Source organism: Eucalyptus grandis, chromosome 10, assembly GCF_016545825.1.
Source record: "Eucalyptus grandis isolate ANBG69807.140 chromosome 10, ASM1654582v1, whole genome shotgun sequence".
Taxonomy (NCBI): Eukaryota; Viridiplantae; Streptophyta; class Magnoliopsida; order Myrtales; family Myrtaceae; genus Eucalyptus; species Eucalyptus grandis.
This window is the reverse complement of record NC_052621.1, coordinates 25,334,334-25,355,210: the sequence shown is the minus strand read 5'-3', so window position 1 is coordinate 25,355,210 and position 20,877 is coordinate 25,334,334. Positions and strand designations below refer to the sequence as shown.

Below are 20,877 nucleotides of genomic sequence, written 5' to 3'. Positions count from 1 at the left end.
TGGAGGGAGAACCTCCGTTGGGCCGCTACTTATTCGATGGGTAAAGATTTCTATAAGTGTATTGCCCGTTTTTCCTTTGGCACACTTTGTCATATCATTTGGAAAAAAGAATAACATCATCTTTAGAGATCAGCCCCTGATGGTCTCGGCCATGAAGAACCACCTTTTCAAAGTGGTCCAAGACAAGGCTATCACCTTCAGGAACGTCAAAGATAATTTTAGAAACAGAAGGTTGCAGAGCAGTTGGGGCCTAGACCCAATTATTTTCACTGGGGACCCGTAGGTAGTTCGTTCCGACGGTGACCTCCTCCTCGCCTGTGGCGTCTTTTGTAGCCGGTTGACCATGCTGTGCTTCTTTTTGGTCTAGGTGTTGTAGTGTTTGTGCCGCATTTTGCGGCTTTTTCATCTCGTCACCCTTCCACTCCTTTTGTTCCTGCATTTGGAGTGTAAGTTACGTGACGAAATCTTTTGTACATCTGGCCTTTCCTCAATATATTTCTTACCTTTTACCCAAAAAAAAACAAAATATAGATAATTACAAATAAAAAAATTATTATAGCTTACTAAAATAATTGTTAATGTCATTACAAAAATCTATTGAATTTAAAAGATTAAAAAGCACTTGAAACTTTAGCTTTGCAACTAATAACAAAATCATTGTACAATGAAATAGCTCATCATTCCTTTCGCTCAAACCAAATTGCTCTTAAAGGACTCTCCGATAACCTAAAATTTAGAAAATTGATATCAATTATGCATAAAACAAATGAAGCAAAGAAAAAATCAAAATAAGAATAATGAGTTAGTAGAGAATTCAAAAAAAAAATAATAATAGTAGAGTAAAAATGCATTCGCCATATAAAAAGTCGAGATAAGAATAGTAGGAGTGCTAAAACTTTTTTAGTTCACTTGAATGCTACAAATTTGAAAACTCAATCACTTGAGTATCAATTCTTATTTATCTCGCTAGAAAATCTAACGTGGACACCATTTGTTCCACATGATTTCGCCTACACCGACATGGCCAATTTTTTTTTTTTAATTTTTAATTTTTATGCTTTTTTTTTAGGGCAAGCAAAGATCACCGACGACTCTCATTAGTCACAAAGGGCCTTCACAACCATATGGGTGAGGGTTGCCTAGCCCTCGCCACGAAGGCCTTGGGTGAGGACATCACAGCCTATTTGACCGGCAATGCCACCCAAAGCTGGCAAAGGCATCATGACCTCATAGGCTATAGGCTAGGCCATGAGGGCTTTCATAGCCGAGGATGAGGGTTTTGCAGCCTGCAAGGGTGACCATCGCCGGCCCTAAAGAATAAAAGAAAAATAGAAGCAAAATAAAAATTTCAAAATTTCAAAATTAAAAATTAAAAATTTCACATATGATGATTTGTCGGAATTGGCACTTAAGTAATCAATTTTATCTCAATGTGGCACTTGAGTGAGAGAAAAAAAAATTAGTACTCAAGTGAGCATTGTACGAAAATTTTAGCATTCATACTGTTCTTACCCTTAAAAAGTCATAAGAAGAAAACGATTTTTTTTCTTATTTTATAAAACAAATTAAAGTGATAATCTTCAAGAGAAATGATTCAGTGTGGCCTTTTAATTTTGTCTCTAAAATTTGAGGTTGCAATAGGGAACATAGAAGTCAAGAAAATGAAAAAGAAAGAAGTATGAAATCAACGATTAAACCGGTTGAGGAAGTCTGCGGGTTTCCTCCAAAAAGATATGTGGCTGGCCTTTGACCGTTCCACCGTCATTCTGCAGTGGGCGGTCACACAAGCATTTTCCTTTATTTTATTTCCGGATTTTGTTAGCCGGCAGCGGTGGTTTCGCGGTGGGCGCCGGTGAGGAAAAGATTCGACAATTACGGTCCTATTGCTGAGCTCCGATCTTATTTGCACTGGTGTGTCTCTATATACACAAGCTGTACATTTCGAGTTCTATGAATGAGATATTGTTGAGTTACTAGGAAATCGAGATGGGTGGATGATGATGGTGACCAATGAGTCCGGTGATGTTCCGGCAACACATGGGGGTGGTTGATAGTCATATTATAGATATTGGCCATGGCCAATGATGAATTGTGCAACTTTCAATATGATATAAATCATTGTTGAAATTTTGATTGTCTAAGATTGAAGAATGAGTTTTTAAAGTTTATAGGTAATGATACAAAGTTGATGAGAAGAGACGATAAATAATAATAATAGTAGTAATGATAAAATGATAAAAAATAATAATAAAAAAGAAAAAAGGAGAATAAGAGGATGGGTCTTATATTGGAAACTAGAATTTGAGCAGGTTCGTGGAGCAGTCGTCCTTCAAGATTGGTTTAATGAAGGTTCAGCAATGAATTTTGGGCTTGAACAGGGTTGGAAAGTTTGGGCTTAACGTCATTCATATATATTTGGGCTGAATTTGAATTTTAGTGAATTGGGTTAAATAGATTGGGGGACTTGATACAAGAGCCCAAATTTGTACGCGTGGCCATATCTAGAAATAAATAACAAGTAATAAAATAAATAAAATTAGAAAACTGTTAGAAAAATAGGCATTGATTAGGCAGTTAGATTTTAGTATTAAAATTAGCTTAGTTTCATTTAGTTAGTGTACACGTGATATAGGGTTTTAGTGGACACATTTAATTTAGTTTTGTTTTAGAAGGTCGATTTTTTAGAAAAGAAATTGAACTCAATTTGAATTAAGCTCATGAGGGTTACTATCCTATTCTTTGCCTCGATTCTTATTGGGTTTTTTAATTGTACTCCATTCATTAATTATCCTTTCACTGCTATCTTTGAGTGAATCGATTGTGATTCTTTTATATTTTTCTAATTGTGATTTTCATATTTTAATTGAATGGTTATATTACATTTAGGACCACAATAAATAGAAAAACATTGCATGGACACTTAGGGTGCGTTTGGTAATGTTTCTGTTCATTTTTTTTTTTTTTTTTTAAATATTGTTCAAAAATTGTTTGAGAATAGAAATAGAAAGAACTATTTCTAATCCGGGGAACAATTTTTGAACAGAAGAAGGTGTCTAGTAAATTTTTTCCTAGAATAGAAAAAGAACAAAAACACGTTTGGTAAACTTGTATAATTTTTTTTGTTTCTTTTTATTTTTTAATATTTTTATTTTATTTTTCCTTTTTTATTTTTTATTTTTTTTTTTTCTTCATTTTGGCCGGTCGCGGACCTCGGCCATGGCCAGCGAACGACCGATGAGGGCCAGCAGCCTCGCCCAGCCATGGTGTGACTTGTTGACCCTTGGCAAGGCCAAGGCTCGTTGTGGCTGGGCGAGCTCGGCCTCACCGAGGGCCGACGATGCTCCAACAAGGTCGCTGGCCATGGCCGAGGCCGACGACCGGCCAAGAAAAAAGAAGAAGAAAATAAAGAGAATGAAAAAATAGGAGAGAGAAAAATCGTTTCTCGAAAATGTTCCGGGAACAAGAAATAAGTTTTTTTTTTTTCTGTTCAAAATTTGTTCCTAGGAACAAAAATATATATATTTAAAACAAAAATGTAAACAAACACGTTTCTGTTCTTTTTGTTCCCCGGAACAAAAAAATAGAAATTGTGTTCATGAACACAAACAAACAAGGCCTTATAGAACATAAATTTAAGAGTCATGATTGAATAAGAAAACTGCATATGATACTTAGTTAACAAATGATCAAAGTTTACATATTGGAATAGTACTAGTTAGATAACTAGTATAATCAAGTTTTAGACTCTAGATTTCTGGTTATGTAGAAAGTGATGTATATTCTAATACTTCACTTGGTTTCAAGTCGATCCCAATTCCTAATATAAAATTCTCATTCGATTAATCAAAATTGAACATCCCAATATCGTGTGAGGTAAAGATTTGAGAGAACTCTCACCGAATAGGGATCGTTGATCCTAACTTATCATTACCTCTAAACATGTCCTTTTCATCGATGGAAAAAAGGTGTCGCGACAATTACACAAATCTTTCTTGTTTAGGGAGCTCTACAATTGTGTCTAAATGAGAGCTCTTCTAATAGCTAACACCTCATTCTCTCATTTCACTCTTATTTGCCTACACACACACACATACATACATACATACATTCATACATATATATTTATATATTATGGGTTTCTTGTGTATCTTAGCTAATAAAAAACTTTGAAAAAAGTCCAATATAAATATGTATTTAATTTACATATTGGATATTTAATTTCTAGATTATGTATAGGGGTGTGCAAAAGAACCAAGAACTACTTGAAAGTAACAGTGTTGTTACACAAGCAAAGTCCATTTTCTATACATTAGATTTGCAAATTTTGGCAATGGTTTCTCATATGGTTAAAGTCATTTCTCACTTTCATCCAAAACCATAGAAAGCCGTCTTCGTCTTTTCCATGCCATCTCTTCCTTCGCATTCCGACCCGAAAACAGCAATCGTGGGCTACCACTCGCTTCACACCCTCTGCCGAAGGGACATCGGCCGAGTGTCACGCATCTGACTTTGCTCACTATGCCCCCTTGCCTGAGTCTCATGCCCCCCTTCCATCGTACAACCACAATGCAAAATGTCCGACAAATTGATGCCGGGCGCATTCGACACATGTATTCTTTGATGGACGTTGATTGTCATGTTAATCTATTTCAGAGTGTTACCGGTTTTCTCATTTTCCTTTACCTCCTCATTTGGCCTAATTACCCGATATTAAAAGTCGTAAGGCTAACTATGTTCAATCTCACAATCATTGCATCTGTCAACGTCCATCAAATGTATAGAAAACCGGTAACACTGTGAGGATATCATTCACGTTAAGTACATGCCGGTAATTAGTGAGGTTTATACGACGTGAAGGTCTTTTTTTTTTCACTCTCTTCATGTGTAGAAAACAAGGGTCTTTTTACGATGGAGTTAGTGATCGAATAGGCCTTTGGTTTTTTCTGACAAACTCTATGGAAATGGAATAAAAATACCAAATTGTTACTTTTTGCGAGATGAATGCGGATTGACTTTTAAATGTCTTTGCAATTTGCACAATTAAGATAAAAATTGTTCGTCCACACTCAACAAGACCATATCCAATGTGGGAAAGGGCATTGGACTTCCAAATTCACCTCTCTTTCTCCTCTTCATCACCGCTGGACGTGGATGGTGAGCTAGGCTCGATGGACCGAACATCCAGCTGACCTTGATAGGCTTGTACTTGGCTAAGCCAACGAGGCGAGGGATGTTGAGCTTTGGCCTTGGACCCCCTCATCTTAAAAGCAGCCCGACTATAGGCCAATGCTGCATCCTCAGGCGTCTAGTAAGTCCCAAGCCAAATCCTAACCCCGTTCTTCTTGCGGTCCCTTATCTCCATCGCGTAACTTCCCCATGATCGTCTCATCCCTCCCTTGTAACGGGTTCTCTCAACTAGTGCTTGTACCTCATGCTCCACCATCTGTGGTTTCTTCTCTGTTGCTAGACCAATGCTGTTATAATCAATGATCATCACTTTGAAATCAAGTTCTTGGTTTGAAGCCCGACCAATGCTGTTATAGTCAATGGTCGTCACTTCCAAAACAAGTTCTTGATTTCAAGCCAAAGGCATTGTCCACCCGGAATCAAGCACGTTGCATAAAACTCTGTACACCATCATGTCCTCTGAGTCGTCAACTTTTAGGGGTAGTTCGTTCCAACTCTCCATTAATAATAGATTGTCGAAGCTCAAACTCCTTGTGTACGCGTCTGTAGGAGTTGCTGCAGAAGATGTTGCATTGACACTATCATCATCATCTTCAAGAAGATACTCACAAATGGATTTCAAAACATCGGATTGATTAGTCCCTCTTGAAGCATTCTCGTTTTGGCTAAAATTTGTAGCTTTGTGGTCACTGATTTTGGAAGATTGAAGGGATGTTTTGGTTTCGGAAAAGTGAAGAGTTGAAAAGACCAGCAAAGTGGGAGCTATAGGTAGGTTGAGCTTGACTGCTTGGCTGGTGGTGATTTCAACATAAATGATTTAATTCTTAGCTCCAATTTATGTTAGATCAAGTTTCTGAGAAAGGGCATGTTTGAAATGCTCAATAAGACTTTTTTAATCACGAAAGATATGAATTAATATTTTTTATTATCCATTTTAAATTAAAAAAACCAAAGCATGGGACGCGCTCCTTTTTATTTTATTGGGGAAGGACAATAATGTGCGCATGCATGTGTATATAAAGTAACATTTTTAGATCTGATGTGTCGTGCCGTACAGGTCCAATCACATGCGCATGTGATAAAAAGAAAACTGTAGAGCTGTATTATTCTGTCTTCAAATGTACATTTTTTTTTTTAAGTGCTATTAAGTTTCAGTAAGGGTTAGTGGCTGTCCAAAGGTTATTGAAAAATATAAGGATAAGTGTACCAAAATTTTTAAAAATTATCAAAAATATGGTTGAGTTATTAAACGTTCGAAATGTGCAAATTCAATTTTAAAACTTACAATTTTTTTTTTTGGCAATCCAGAACCACCGTACAACCAGCAATCGGCGACGTAAACCCGTAGAAGTATTAGCGCAGGGTTCTACCACCCATGGCATCCCACTTAAGTTGCGCAACGTGACGAGTAGGGGAATCGAACCCTGGCCTTTCGTGTGGCTAGTGTGTACTCTAACTAACTCGCCCACTACAGGGTGTGTAAACTTACAGTTTTTTTTCTTTTTCAGTTTTAAAAACTTATAGTTGATACGAGTAAATCTCTATTTTTTTTGTAAAAAAATCTCTCTTAACTCCATCCAATTTAATCAAGGGAAAATATTAATAGGGATTTTTATTACTTTTTCTCTCGAATGTTTGTTAATTTTAACTTGAATGAGGATTAATGTCTAAAATGACATCATTTTGGCTGGGTTTGGAACTTCTCCAATAAAAAAAAAGGGTAATTGTCGATTAATCTATAGCAAAGAACTTTTTTGTACTCTTTTCCTGTGTACAAACCCTGATGGAATGGGATAAAAACACTAAACTGTAGTTTCCACAGTCAAAACAAAAATTGTTCATCCACACTCAACAAGCCCACATCAAGAATGTGAAAGGGGATTGGACTTTGAAAATCCACCTTAGCATCTACATTAACCTCTCTTTTCTCCTCTTCGTCCCTGTCAGAAAGCTTTCACCACTAGACGTGGACGGCGAGCTAGGCTCGGCAGACCGACGTTTCAGGCTGACCCTGATGGGCTCGTAGTCAGTGGAGCCGATGAGGTGTGGGAAGTTGAGCTTGGCCTTGCACCCCCTCATCTTAAAAGCTGCCTGGTCATAGGCCAATGCCGCGTCCTCGGGCGTCTCATAAGTGCCAAGCCAAACCCTTGCTCCGTTTTTCTTGGGGTCCCTCATTTCTGCTGCGTATTTTCCCCACGGCCGCCTCCTCACTCCTCTATAATGCGTCTTCTTGACCGGCACTTGTACCTCACGCTCCACTGTCTCTTGTTTCTCCTTTGTCGCCAGACCAACGCTGTTATAATCAATGGTCGTCACTTCGAAATCCAGTTCTAGGCTTGAAGCCAGAGGCACTGTCCACCCTGAATTGAGCGCATCTTGTAAAGCGCTGTACACCACCATGTCCTCCGAGTCATCGACTTTTAGGGGCAGCTCGCTCCAACTCTCCATCAGTAAAAGATTGCTGAAGCTTGAACACCTCCTGCACATGTTTGCTGGAGTTTGTGTAGAAAATGCTGCGTTGACAGCATCATCATCATCATCTTCTTCAAGAAGATGCTGACAGATGGATTTCAAAGCATCGCATGGATCGGTCTCAAAGGGACCGAAGATTTCCTGAAGCATTTTCGCTTTGGGCTAGAATTTGCAGCTTTGAGATCACTGAATGTGGAAGATTGAAGGGATGATTTGGTTTCTGAAGGAGTGAAATTGAAAAGACCATGAGAGAGAAAGCTTTATATAGGTTGAGCTACATTTTGGATGGAGCTTCTGGGAAAGTGCCATGTAGTCATCGATGACATATGACTGATGACTGATGAGATTCTCAACACGTGTTTCAAATGCTCACTTAGACTTCTTTATTCAGGAGAGACAGAAACTGATATACTTTATTCTTATCCTTTTCTGAATTGAAAAGCCAAAGCAAGGGGCACGTTCCTCCTTTTTTAGGGGGCAAGGATAGTGGCTCTTTAGATCTGAAGGGTTGCTTCATGGATCCAATGACTGACGCTTGAGAAGAAAGAAAACTTTGGTGGCACGGAAACGTACAGGATGTGGCGGAAAAACGAAAGAAGAAAACGAGAAGCGCTGATCATGGAAAAATTACAGATGAAGTATAGGAGATGACTCGAGTGCTTTGAGCATTGTAATGGTGACATGATATTGTAAGAAATGTCATTTTCCTTTGTTCATCGAAAATGTTTCTCCATTTTTATTTTTATTTTATATCTTTTGAAAGTAAAAAGATGGACCGGAAATTTTTTTCCTTTCTGAATCTACCAAAAATATAACAAGGCGTAAATTACCATAAAGGATTTATGTCTCTTAAGAATTGAAATTTTCAATATTTAAAATCCGGACTTGACCTCCCCACCAACGTGATTATCATCATTATCTGGAGCACGAATATAGGGCCCGAGAACCTAGCTTAGCACTTTGGGGTAAGACTCGGACTTCAAACCTTATGCTTAGGATTCGGACCTCGCCTGGCCAAGCTCGATTGACTGTTGTACTGACAAAAGGAGGTCCCAAACACGTCGGTGGCAACAATCGGCGGTGAAACACTTTATAAATCAAGTTGAGCATTTCACGATTATCAGCCATTTGATCCGCAATGGCTAAGATGCGATCACAGGTCGCGAATGGTGAACGAATTAGCAACCGTAACCTGTGAGACTTCGTCAACAGTTATTGGTGCCCAAACAAAGGCTTTGGACACGAATTCAAGCTCTTTGGATATTCATGACAAAAAAGACAGAGAAGAACAGATGCTTCGCCGGAGCAACAGTCCGATGATGGCTGAGTCATCTTGGGCATGAAGATGAATTAGAAACAAGAAAGAACTCTTTTGGATGTCAATCCTTTGAAAAAAAAAATTGGTGATGTCACTCAAAAAATACTCTCTGGAATGTCTCAATGGGTCTCTCTCCGTTGTGTGAGCGATGACCGATGATAAGGTTGTGGCTGTCGGAGGTGGTGGCCGTGGGTGATCGGCAAAGGAGGGGGGAACCGGAAAGAGGATTTTTGCTCAATTGTTATGTTTTTTGTGCATAGAAAATCATATCTTCAAGCACGCGGATGTCGACTGCGCGAGTTGGACCAAGATTGAATTGGCCTTTTGTCGTTTGTTATTCATTATATATCTTTATTTATTTATTATTCATGATTCTTTTTGAGTTCTTTTTAACACTATTTACTTCTTCTTCTTTTTAAAATTTTTACAATAACTTATTGCTTAATTTGTCGAGTAAAATTTAAGAGTCAACAAAGCCATAACTGCTCCTTTGCTCGTCATGTGCACGTAGCCTAAATTCAACCAAGTATGATTAGTTTAGTGACTTGTCATGCTTACACATCTATCACTTTTTAGATTTAAATTTAAATCTGAAAATAAATAAAGAAAATCATCTTTAAATGTATTTGATCAATAATATTGATAAAGATCAGGATAAAATATTTTGAAATAAATTTCTATAATCATTCCAAAACACTTATATCTTTGAATTCATCTCATTGGTTTTAAATTTGTAAAAACCATATAAAAATAAGGAAGAAAAAAAACAGAAAACACCTCGGACTATGCCCAATGTAGCACATCTACCCCAAATTTATTTTGTAACATCAAAAACTCCAAACTTGTGCCCTTAGGACATATTGATTTTTCAGCCAAAAGACGTCGAGAAGCCACATGAGTGCAATGTCAACGCGGATTTTAGTGGTGTTCATTGGCGAAATCTTGACGAGGGGTAAATGTATCCCATAGATATAAGTTTAGGATTTATTGTATCACAAAAAAAAAACGGTAAATATGTTATAATGGGTATAATTTGGGGTTTTATTCTCTAAAAATAAAGTAACTTTAAATATATTGGTTTATCCATGTAGTTTGTGATGAAGTCAAAACAAGAAATATATATTAATACATGAATGATACTCAGACTTTGAAATATAACTTCTGGTTAATAATGTGATTAATGCATTATTTTTCAATTCAATTCAAAATTAGATCAAGATAATTTCAAGGATAACTTAATTTATTCCTTGAATAAGCTTCACTTAATATTCACTAAATTTTAGACACCACAGTAAAAGAACGAAAACTTTAATCTAAGCACACATGCTTATCCTTCGCTTAGTTTTATTTCCTAATTTTGAATTAGCTTTTGTACTTTAAAGAAAATTTATTTAGCAAACAACCAAAGTGAAACTAAGGTTTCTAAAAAACCACTTATCTTTTAATTGGGGATATTTTTAAGGTAAAAATAATGCTAAGTTGATGAGTTTTGGTTCATTAGTTTATTTTTTGACGATTTGTCAATAACACAAATTGAACCAACACTTATTAAGTCAACTATGAAATGTAATCAACTATGAAATGTATTTGATACTTACTTAAGTACAAGGTCATGGATAAAAAAAATCCTGAATCAGCCTAAAAGTTTCGAGTTCAAAGATTAAAGACTCCTCCCTCATCTCAAGTGTTTCCTAGTCCTGTAACTTATACCCGAATTGCACAATGTTTAGCCTCAATACTATTACACAATAAATTATCATTAGCACCTAAATTTGTGTCGATCAGTGAAACATTCATATAAAAAAATAATAATAATAAGAAGAAGAAGAAATAGAGTTGTTAAGTCAATCCGATTAGTCTTCAGCCGGCGACGGTTAGCGCTGCCATATCCGAGATTCTCTTTCTTTGGCCCATTCAAACCCACGAAATCTCAACAGAGAAATCCCATCTTATCAAAGTTCAAATGACCAGAGTCCTTGAAGCCCCCTCAAAAACGGAAGAGCTCATCTCTCTCTCTCTCTCTCTGTGGCTAACTCTCGCTTTCTCTCGCTCTCGCTGGCGTCCGAAGAAGATGAAGATGCGAGCAAAAGTGCAGGTGAGATCCAAGTACTCCTCATCTCGATTCAATCTTTGATCTGAAACAATATAAAAAAATAACGTCATGGTAATGTTCGCAGGAAATCTGACTGATATTGAAGCTTTTGTTCGTGGTTTGACCTGAAATCCGCGTTGATGCGATGGCGTCAGATCCAAACATTACTATAACGTGCCATCCAGAACCATCGCTCGATATTGATTACGTCTGAGGAGATGTCGCAGAGAAATATAAGCGAGATGACGCCTATTTTTCGTTCGATCCGAAGACAGCCCGGTGTTGTTTTGTATGTCATCGGTTGTTTCATGAGTCATCAAATACGATTTTCTGAGATTTTATCTGTTAACTGCAACTGACATATTCTTTTCTTTTATTTCCGGATGGTTTGCCTGCTGTCGTGGTTCTGCGGTGGGCGTCCCGAGGAAACGACTCGATCATTACGGTCCGATTTCTGTGCTCCGATCTCGTTTCCGCGGGTATGTCTCTATATACATTAGCTCTACATTTCGAGTTCTATGAATGAGATATCATTGAGTTAATAGAAAATCGAGATGGGTGGATGATGCTGACCAACGAGTGCGGTGATTATCTGGCAACACAGAGGTGGTTGATAATCATGTTCCAGAAATTGGCAGTGGCTAATGATAAGTTGTTCGATTTCCAATCCGATATGAATTGTTGTTGAAATTTTAATTGTCTAAGATTGAAAAATAAGTCATCAAGGTTTCTTTGTAACGATACACAAATGATGAATAATAATAATAACAACTGCATGATAAAACTATAACTAAGAAAAGGGGAGAATAAGAGGATGGGTTTTATATTGGAAAACAGAATTAGAGTGTACGTTCTTGGAGCAGTCGTCCTTCAAGATAGGCTCAATTAAGGTTCAATAATGAATTTTGGGCTTGAACAGTGTCGGAAAGTTTGGGCTTAACTTCATTAAAATATATTTGGGCTGAATTTGAATTTTGGGGAAATGGGTTAAATAGATTGAGGGGGCTTGATATAAGAGCCCACATTTGTATCCGTGGCCCATATATAGAAATAAATACTAATAAAAGAAATTATAAAATAAAGAAAATTAGAAAATAGTTATAAAGAAAATAGGCATTGATGAGGTAGTTAGATTTTAATATTAAAATAAGCTTAATTTCATTTAGTTAGTGTACACATGGTTTTGGGTTTTAGTAGACACATTTGATCTAGTTTAGTTTTAGAAGGTCAATTTTTTAGAAAAGAAATTGAACTCAATTTGAACTAAGCTCATGAGGGTTACCATCCTGATAATAATGATAATAATAGGGCTATGTTAAATTCTTTGCTCGATTCTTATCGAGTCTTTTACTGCACTTCATTCGTTAGTTATCCTTTCACTACTATCTTTGAGTGAATTGATTGTGCTTCTTTTATATTGTTTTTTCATTGTGATTTTTCTGTTTTAATTGAATGGTTAGATTACAATTTAGGACCATAATAAATTTAAAAACATTGCATAGGACACCTATTGGGCATAAATTATAAGTCATGTTTGAATGAAAAAACCGCATGTGATCTTAGTTTACAAATAATCAAGTTATGATACTAAAATGGCACTAGTTAGATAACTAGTGTAATCAAGTCTCAAACTCTAGATTTCTGGTTATATAGAAAGTGATGTATACTCCAATACCTATCTTGGTTTTTAGTTGATCTCAACTCCTAATACAAAATTCTCTTTGGGTTATTCGAAATTGAATATCTCAAGATTGCCCAAGATAAGAGTTTGGGAGAACTCGCGTCGAATAGGGAATGTTGGTCCTAACTCGACATCACCTCTGAACCTATCCTTTTCCCCAACGGAAAAGTGTCGCGAAAATTACACTTGGGATTCCCGTGTACCTTTGCTAATAAAATAAAAAACTTTGAAAAAAAGTCTAATATAAATATGTATATAATTTACATATTGGATATTTAATTTTCTCTAATTATGGACTCTTGAATTTAATTTAATTTATTTATTTAGAACCAATATTTCACCATCTAAAATTTGTATTTAATTATTCTACAACTTTATTTTTCTGAATAATGTCGTCAGGTTTATTTCTTTAACTATTGCACACATGCAAATGTAATCATTTTCTACGACAAGTAAGTATCTGGGTGCTAGTCATTAAAAAAAAAAAAAAACGAACAATTCAAGTTCTATTGTCACTCGACGAAAGTAAGAGTACTGTTACACAAGTAAAGTCCGTTTTCTATATATTTGATTTGCATATTTTGGCATTGGTTTCTTACACAGTCAAAGTCATTTCTCACTTTCATCCAAAACCCTAGAAAACCCTATTCCTCTTTTCCATGGCATCTCTTCCACTGCATTTCGACCTGAAAACAGCAGTCACGAGTTGCCTCACTCCGCACATGCCTCCTTCCAACCTATAGCCGCAATGCAAAATGTCCAACAAATGGATGCCAGACACTACGCATGGTTCTTTGTTGCACGTTGATTGTCGTATTAATCTATTTCACAGCGTTACTCATTTTCGCCATCTTCCTTTACCTCCACAATGGACCTAATTACCATATTTAAAGTCGCGGGGCTGACTGTGTTGAGTATCACAGTCATCATATCCATCGGGACCAATTGAAATGCCGCCCTCTTGGTGGCGAAATCAAAGATTTACGAAAATTTGTACTTTCATGAAGTCGAATGCTTCATCGACTATCATTGGGACACAATGCAATCCATGGCATTGGCGTCATTAGAGCCATTCGTGCTACGATTGGCTGACGAAACTATAATAAAGGTAAATATGACAATGGAGAGGCCCAAGGAGGCAGTGGTGGAGGACATGGATTAAGAACGGAGGTCCGTAGGGACAGTGGTTGTCAGGGTGGGTCTGACGATGTGAGGCACGTACGTGTTTGGGCTGTGAAAGAATGACTATTCCCACATTGAAGCTCATTGTGACGACATGAAGGTTGTTTTTGCAAAGTCTATGGGGGGAGTGAAGCTTTAGGTTTCAGCGATAATTTAGTCCAATAATCTTCCACCGGGCTTCTATAACAATTTTGACTGAATCCATCCACAAACCCACGCTTAAGAGTTGCTATTGATAGTAAGATTTACAAGCCCGCCTTGAACTCTTATTGGCCATAATGTTCGTTTTCTTTTCCATAAATTTAGTGATCCATGATTTTTGAATGGTACATGAAATTTTGCAAGTACTAAATATATATAAAAATGGGGTTGGGTTGTAACTTGCAGGCCATCTCATCTATCGAGATTCGCAAGTACTGATTTTTACTTTAAAAAATTAATTGAGTTATATATCGGGCAAAATAATACAAGGCAAGCTCATGAACCTTAATATCAATAGCAACACCTAAGATTGGGGCCGTGGATGGATTTAGTTAACATCAATATAGAAGGGTGATGAAAAATTATTGGACAAAAGATTATCGCCGATGACTAAGCTTTCCTCCCCTCTAAATTCGCCAAAGCTACCCTCAAGTTGTCACAGTGTGCTTTAATGTGGCCGTAGTTTTTCTTTCACCACGACCCAAGCACGTACATGCTTTGCATCTTCATACCCAATTCGACAGCCACTATGCTCACGACCTCCACTCTCGATCCTATCCTAAACCACCGCCCCCTCGGGCCTTTTCGTCATATTCGCCTTTATCATAATCCTACCGGTAGCCCACAGCACGAATGGCTCCGTTGATGCCAATCCCAAGTGTTGCTATATGAACCAATGTTAGTAGAGAAGCAGTTGACTTTATGGAAGAACAAATTGTTGTAGATCTTTAGGCTTTTTCCACCAAGAGGGCAGCTTTCCAATTGGCATCAGTGGATGTAGTGACTGTGAGATTGGACACGATCAGCCTGACGACTTTCAATATGGGGTATCCAAAGAGGCAAAGGAAGATAGTGAAAACTAGTAATATTGTGAAACACATCAACATGACAGTCAATGCGAGATAAAGAAGTCATGAGTCGGATGAGTTTAGTATCTATTCGTTCGACATTCTACATCATGACTGTGAATTGGAAAAGGGGGCATGCTAGAAATAGGTGTGATGCCAACATGCACATGGTGGTCTTAGCGACACAATTTGTGAATGAAGCAAAAAAGTTGGCAGACCAAAAGAATAATCATAAAGGTGACTCATATCATAACTGCAATTCCAACTCTTTCGTACGTCACATTTTGCCATGCGGGATCAATACCAATATTGGTATTGCGTAAGTCACCATCGCCAAAATTATAGTGACCTAGCTGATTAACATAGTAAGTTTTGTGCATATCCGTCGCATTAACGACATTTTACTAATGAGAATCAAAATTATAGTAGTGACAATAGGAAACGAACAGTATTGCCTGAGATAAAAAATTTATACTCATTAATCATCGCATGCCAACTTGGTTTGGGCGGGCACACGGACGGGCACATTATATTACGAAAAAGCCTAAAAAAACTCTCCAGAATTAGTGTTTATTGGGATATATTGTTTGGAGTGATTTATGCTGTTAACTCGTCGCTTAACCTTTGCTCTTCTTTAAGCAAACATACTGAATCATCAGGGCATGCGATTCCAAAGAAGAAAACACGGTACCGATTCATTAAAGACCAACTTCGAACCAAGCGTACTGAATCATCACCTTCCTAGGTGCTGATGAGGTCTTCTTAGGGAGAGTTAGAATGTTGCTGATGATGGTAAGAATTCTTTATTCTGGACTGATACCTGGACATTCTGAGAAGGCCATTTTCCCTTTGCTCTCTGGTTGCTTTGGCCGTGACGCAATAACAAAGTCTTTTGGTGACAAAGCCAAGTTTCAAGACTTGAAGGAACTTTGTCTTGTGGGAGCTGCTGCAACACCATGCTGTTTCTGCAGAAAAGGAAACGCCACCCTGCCTGGGAAACCGTCTTCGTGCAATGGACTCGCCCGGCCTCAAACTGGTTCAAGTTAAATTTGATGGCTCGACTAATAGCAACCCTGGTTTCCCCGGATGCAAATGGCAATTGGGTTTCTGTTTTTAATTGCCGCATTGACCACCTTGCTAGTTCTGCGGCCGAACTTTGGGCCGTTGGAGATGATCCGAGACTTGCTAAGGAACTCCACATCAATTATCTGGAGGCGGAGTTGTGTTAAAAAGTGATCTATTTTTGAAAAGCTCTAGAACACACTAGCCCACGCATGCTTGAGAATGAAGTATACTTAATTCTGAAGGAAAAGTGGCGGCAACAATTGTCGGAGTTGGCAACAAGCAGGAGCTGCAACAAACTGGAGCTAGGGAACGTCCAGCTGTAACATGCAAGAGAACAGCTTGCAACTGCAAGCTGAAATTCTAAAAGTTAAATACGTATTGTTTTTTCTTACTGAAAGTCGGCAGAAAAGGCTGTGAACGAAGTTTATAGACATTAAGTTGTCGGCCTATGTACACATCAACTGGAAACTAAGAGAACTCCTAAACTTTTGTACCACGCACTTGAGAAATACATTCTCCGTGCTTTCACACACACTTGCACACACACGCTTCCGCAAAATCCAACAAGTTGGATGCTTCGGTAACTGTATCGACACTCCCATCAAATTTGTTGAAAATTCTCGTTTTCACTTCCCATTTGAATGATCGTAGGACTCTACTGAAAGCTCTCGAGAGGGCTAAAACCAGGCACGCTTACAGGTAACGAAGCCGATGTGCAGATAAGCTTGCTCGGAAAGGAAGGATGCTGAAACAACCTGGGAACTCTATCTCAAGACATAGACGCTGTAAATTTCTCTTTACGTTTAATTTAAAGCCTGCTATTTCCTGGAAAATAAGGTTAATACACTAAGAATTCTTTGACTTCGTTACTCACTTTTATATTGGCTATTCTTTAAGTAGAACAAAACTCTAAGGAAATGGAGTAGGAAAAGCCAAATTGACAGTCTTTGCACAACATAAAATTGCCTGATTGACTTCTCATTGATGAAGACAATAATGTCTCGAGTACAATCAAATTAAAAATTGTTCGTCACACACCTAACAACCCCGTATCCAAAATGGGAAAGGATTGAAGTTCCGAACTCTGCCTCAGCATCTGAATCGACCTCCCTCTTTCTCCTCTTCGTCCTGGTCGACCCGTCATCACTGGATGGCGAGCTAGGCTCAGCGGACCGACGCTTGGTGCTGACCCTGATGGGCTCGTAGTCGGAGGAGCCGATGAGGTGAGGGAAGTTGAGCTTGGCCTTGGACCCCCTCATCTTAAAAGCTGCGCGGTCATAGGCGAGTGCCGCGTCCTGAGGTGTCTCATAAGTACCGAGCCAAATTCTTGCCCCTTTCTTCTTGGGGTCCCTCATCTCAGCTGCGTATTTTCCCCACGGCCGCCTCCTCACTCCTCTGTAACTTGTCTTCTCGACCGGTGCTTGTACCTCATGCTCCACCACCTCCGGTTTCTCCTCCATCGTCACACCAATGCTGTTATAATCGATGGTCGTTGCTTCGAAATCAAGTTCTTGATTTGAAGCCAGACCAATGCTATTATAACCAATGGTCGACACTTCAAAATCCAGTTCTTGATTCGAAGCCGAAGGCATCGTCCACCCGGAATGGAGCGCGTCGCGCAAAGCGCCATACTCCAACATGTCCTCAGAGCAGTCGACTTCGAGGGGCGGTTGGGTCCAACTCTGTGCCAGTAAAAGATCGCTGAAGCTCGAACTCCTCGAGTACATGTGCGCAGGAGTCGGTGCATAGAATGTTGCATTGATTCCATCATCGAAGTCATCTCCAAGAAGATGTTCCCAAATGGATCTCAAAGCATCGCGTTGATGGGTCTCAAAGGGACTGACGATTTCTTGAAGCATTTTCGTTTCTGGCGAGAATATGTAGCTTTGAGGATCACTGATCGTGGAAGATCGAAGGGGATGATTTGGTTTCTGAAGTAAGACCGAACAGCTGAGAACATCGTCTAACTGGGAGCTATATATATAAGTTGAGCTTGGTTTGTAGTGATCATCATTTCGATAGTTTATTCATAAAGTATTTAGCTCCAACTCCCAAGACAATCTGTAGATTCCACGAAGGTGCATCTGGTGATGATCAAAGAGCTTCTCAGCACATGCTTCAAATGCTCGAATGGACTTCTTTAATCATAAGGAGACACGAAGTGATGTATTTCTTAATCTTATTTAAAAAGCATGGGGCACGCTCGTCTTATTTTTATTGGGTAAGGACGATGATGGTCCTTAGATCTGAAGACCTTAGATCTGAAGGTGTTAATGGATCCAGTGACTGATTGCTTGAAAAAAAAAAAAAAAAAAAATTGGTGGCATGGAAACGTAAATAATGGCTGCGTTTGTTTTCACTTATTTTTTCTGTTTTTAAACACTTTTTTTTTTTTTATTTCTGGGAACAAAAAGGAACAAAACGCGTTTGGGTGCGTTTTGTTCCAAAATTATTTTTTGTTCCGAGAAACACATCTGGAACAGAAACAAGAAAAAAAGTTATTTTTTGTTTCAAACAAAATTTAGAAACACTTTTTTTCTTTTCTTCTTCTTTTTCTTCTCTTTTTTTCTTCTTCTTTTTCTTTCTTTTTCTTTGCCCGGTCGCCGGCCATGGCCAAGGCCGGCGACCGCCAAAAGAAGAAAAAAAAAAAAAGAAAAAGAAAAAAGGAAAAAGAAAAAAAGAAAAGAAAAAATAAATAAGAAAAATAAGAAAGAAAATAGAAAAAATAAAATTAAAAAATTAAAAAATAAAAGAAATAAAAATTATACAAATTTACCAAATGTGTTTCTGTTTATTTTTATTCCCGAACAAGTTTACCAAACGCATTTTTTTGTTAAAAAATTGTTCCCTGGAACAAAAACTTTTTTCTATTTCTGTTTCCTAGAACAATTTTTAAACAAAAATGTTACCAAACGCGCCCAATGTGGCGAAAAGCGAAAAGAAAACAAAAGAAGACAAGATATTTCCCAATTTTTACTTTTTAACATTGCTCGAAATTAAAAATGGACAGAAATTTTTTATGGTCAACAATAACATAGCTAGGCATAATAAAAATGATTAACATGGGAATGAAGTTAGTAACCTAGGAGTACCAAGGTTCCAAGTTCGCATCAAGGTCTTAGGTTCGACTGAGCACCCAAGTCTAGGTCCGAGCTTCGAGGTCCCAAGTTTGTGGGCATCGAGGTTGGATTTCGACCTTAATTAGATGTCTCGACCTTAATTAGATGTCTCGAGTCCCAGGAAATCCCTAGATATGTACAAATATCCCTTTCATGGTCCTCGGTGTCATGTCTAGCCCTTTTGAATCTTGGGTTTTCATCTTCCAACTTCTAAGGTCCAAGTGCTTGGATTCAACCCTTGGTTTGTGGGCTCGATGCCTTGTGCCTTGAGTCCAACCATTGCATTCGGAGTCTAAGGTTCTGAGATCATGTTCTGTAATCAGATCTATTTAGATTTTTTAGTACCAAGAATGGAAATATCAGTTCTGCCTCATTTAAAAAGTCCAACAAAAATATTTCCTTTTTCTAAGAATCACTCCCTCGGAATATATTTTACAATCTTGCCTAATAATCCCAAAACAGATGGGCCCTAAGTAATTTCTGAAATTCTGGATAGTATTTCTAATTGCTAGAAAGTATCAAGAACTCAAACTATCATCAATTTAATGTATTTTTGTTCTAATTATAAAAAGATTCTGTCTTTTTTCCTTTAGTGCTGTCATTTACATTCTTTTGTTGTTTATTGGGAATTTTTTTTTAGAGTAGTTGATGCTGTTAAGTCATCGCTTACACCTGCTTTTCTTTAAGCAAACATACTGATTCATCAAGGCATGCGATTCCAAAGAAGAAAACATGGTACCGATTCATGAAGGACCGACTTTGAAGCAAACCTACTGAATCATCCATCACCTTCCTTGCTGCTGATGAGGTCTTCTTAGGGGGATTTGCGAATGTTGCTAACGATGATAAACTTTATTCTGGACTGATGATATGTGGACAGTCTGAGAAGGTCATTTTCCCCTTTGCTCAATGGTAACTTCGGCCGTGACGCAGTAGCAAAATCTTTTGATGACAAGACCAGGTTTCATGACTTAAAGGGACTTTGTCTTGTAAGAGCTGCTGCAACATTATGGTGTTTCTGCAAAAAGGAAGCACCACCCTGCGAGGGAAGCCGTCTCTGTGCAAGGGACTCCCCTGGCCTAGAACTTGTTCGAGCTAAATTCGATGGCTCGACTCTTAGTAACCCTGATATTGCTGGCTGGGGAGGTTTAATTTGGGATGCAAATGGCAATTGCCAATTGGGTTTCTGGTTTCACTCGCTACATTGACCATACCACTAGTTCTGCGGCCAGACTTTGGGCCATTGGAGATGGTCTGAAACTTGCTAAGGACCTCCACATCACTTATTCCAATATGGTGTTAGGATTCAACGCACAATCACAAGGAAATAAAGAGTAAAAGTGAGAAACGGTCAAGACACAAGACTTTATCCCGATTCTCCCTTAAATTAGGCTATATCCAGCAAATAATTTCCCTATAATTAGCACATCGCACATTTTTGTTACATTTTCCAATTACATAAGAGAGATAATGACATAGGCTCAAGTCCAAACTATCAATAAAATATGAATTCAAACTATAAAAACATTTTGGTGACTGGAGACACTGCTCCTACAACCCTCGCCAGGCTGCCCCAAACCCCTGCCCACTTACTGGGCAACGAGACTCTTGTTCCATCCTATCAATAGAGAGTATAAACGACATAGCAGGTGGAGTTAGATACTCTAAAATCTGGATCGACACTCCCATCAAATTTATGGAATAATATGTTT

General features: G+C 38.2%; 2 protein-coding genes across 2 annotated transcripts; both read right to left on the bottom strand.

Annotated features, from left to right (window-relative positions):
• Positions 1–7,095: 7,095 nt before the first annotated feature.
• LOC120288785 (ethylene-responsive transcription factor 13-like) lies at positions 7,096–7,739 on the bottom strand. Its single transcript, XM_039302936.1, has one exon. It carries the CDS (start codon positions 7,672–7,674, stop codon positions 7,096–7,098), a length of 579 nt encoding a protein of 192 aa, XP_039158870.1. The 5' UTR covers positions 7,675–7,739.
• A 9,323-nt stretch (positions 7,740–17,062) lies between these two features.
• LOC120288784 (ethylene-responsive transcription factor 13-like) lies at positions 17,063–17,905 on the bottom strand. Its single transcript, XM_039302935.1, has 2 exons — positions 17,637–17,905; positions 17,063–17,579 (listed from the first exon to the last, which is right to left on the bottom strand). Exons 1-2 carry the CDS (start codon positions 17,903–17,905, stop codon positions 17,063–17,065), a joined length of 786 nt encoding a protein of 261 aa, XP_039158869.1.
• Between the last annotated feature and the right edge of the window lie 2,972 nt (positions 17,906–20,877).

What these genes read in the sequence shown, in the direction of transcription:
- LOC120288785 (XM_039302936.1), bottom strand. Translation starts at nt 7,674, where the DNA reads ATGTGCAGGAGGTGTTCAAGCTTCAGCAATCTTTTACTGATGGAGAGT.
- LOC120288784 (XM_039302935.1), bottom strand. Translation starts at nt 17,905, where the DNA reads ATGCTTCAAGAAATCGTCAGTCCCTTTGAGACCCATCAACGCGATGCT. An exon ending in CTCCATTCCGGGTGGACGAT is followed by an intron (nt 17,580 to 17,636) that starts GCCTTCGGCTTC and finishes TGGTTATAATAG; the next exon opens with CATTGGTCTGGCTTCAAATC.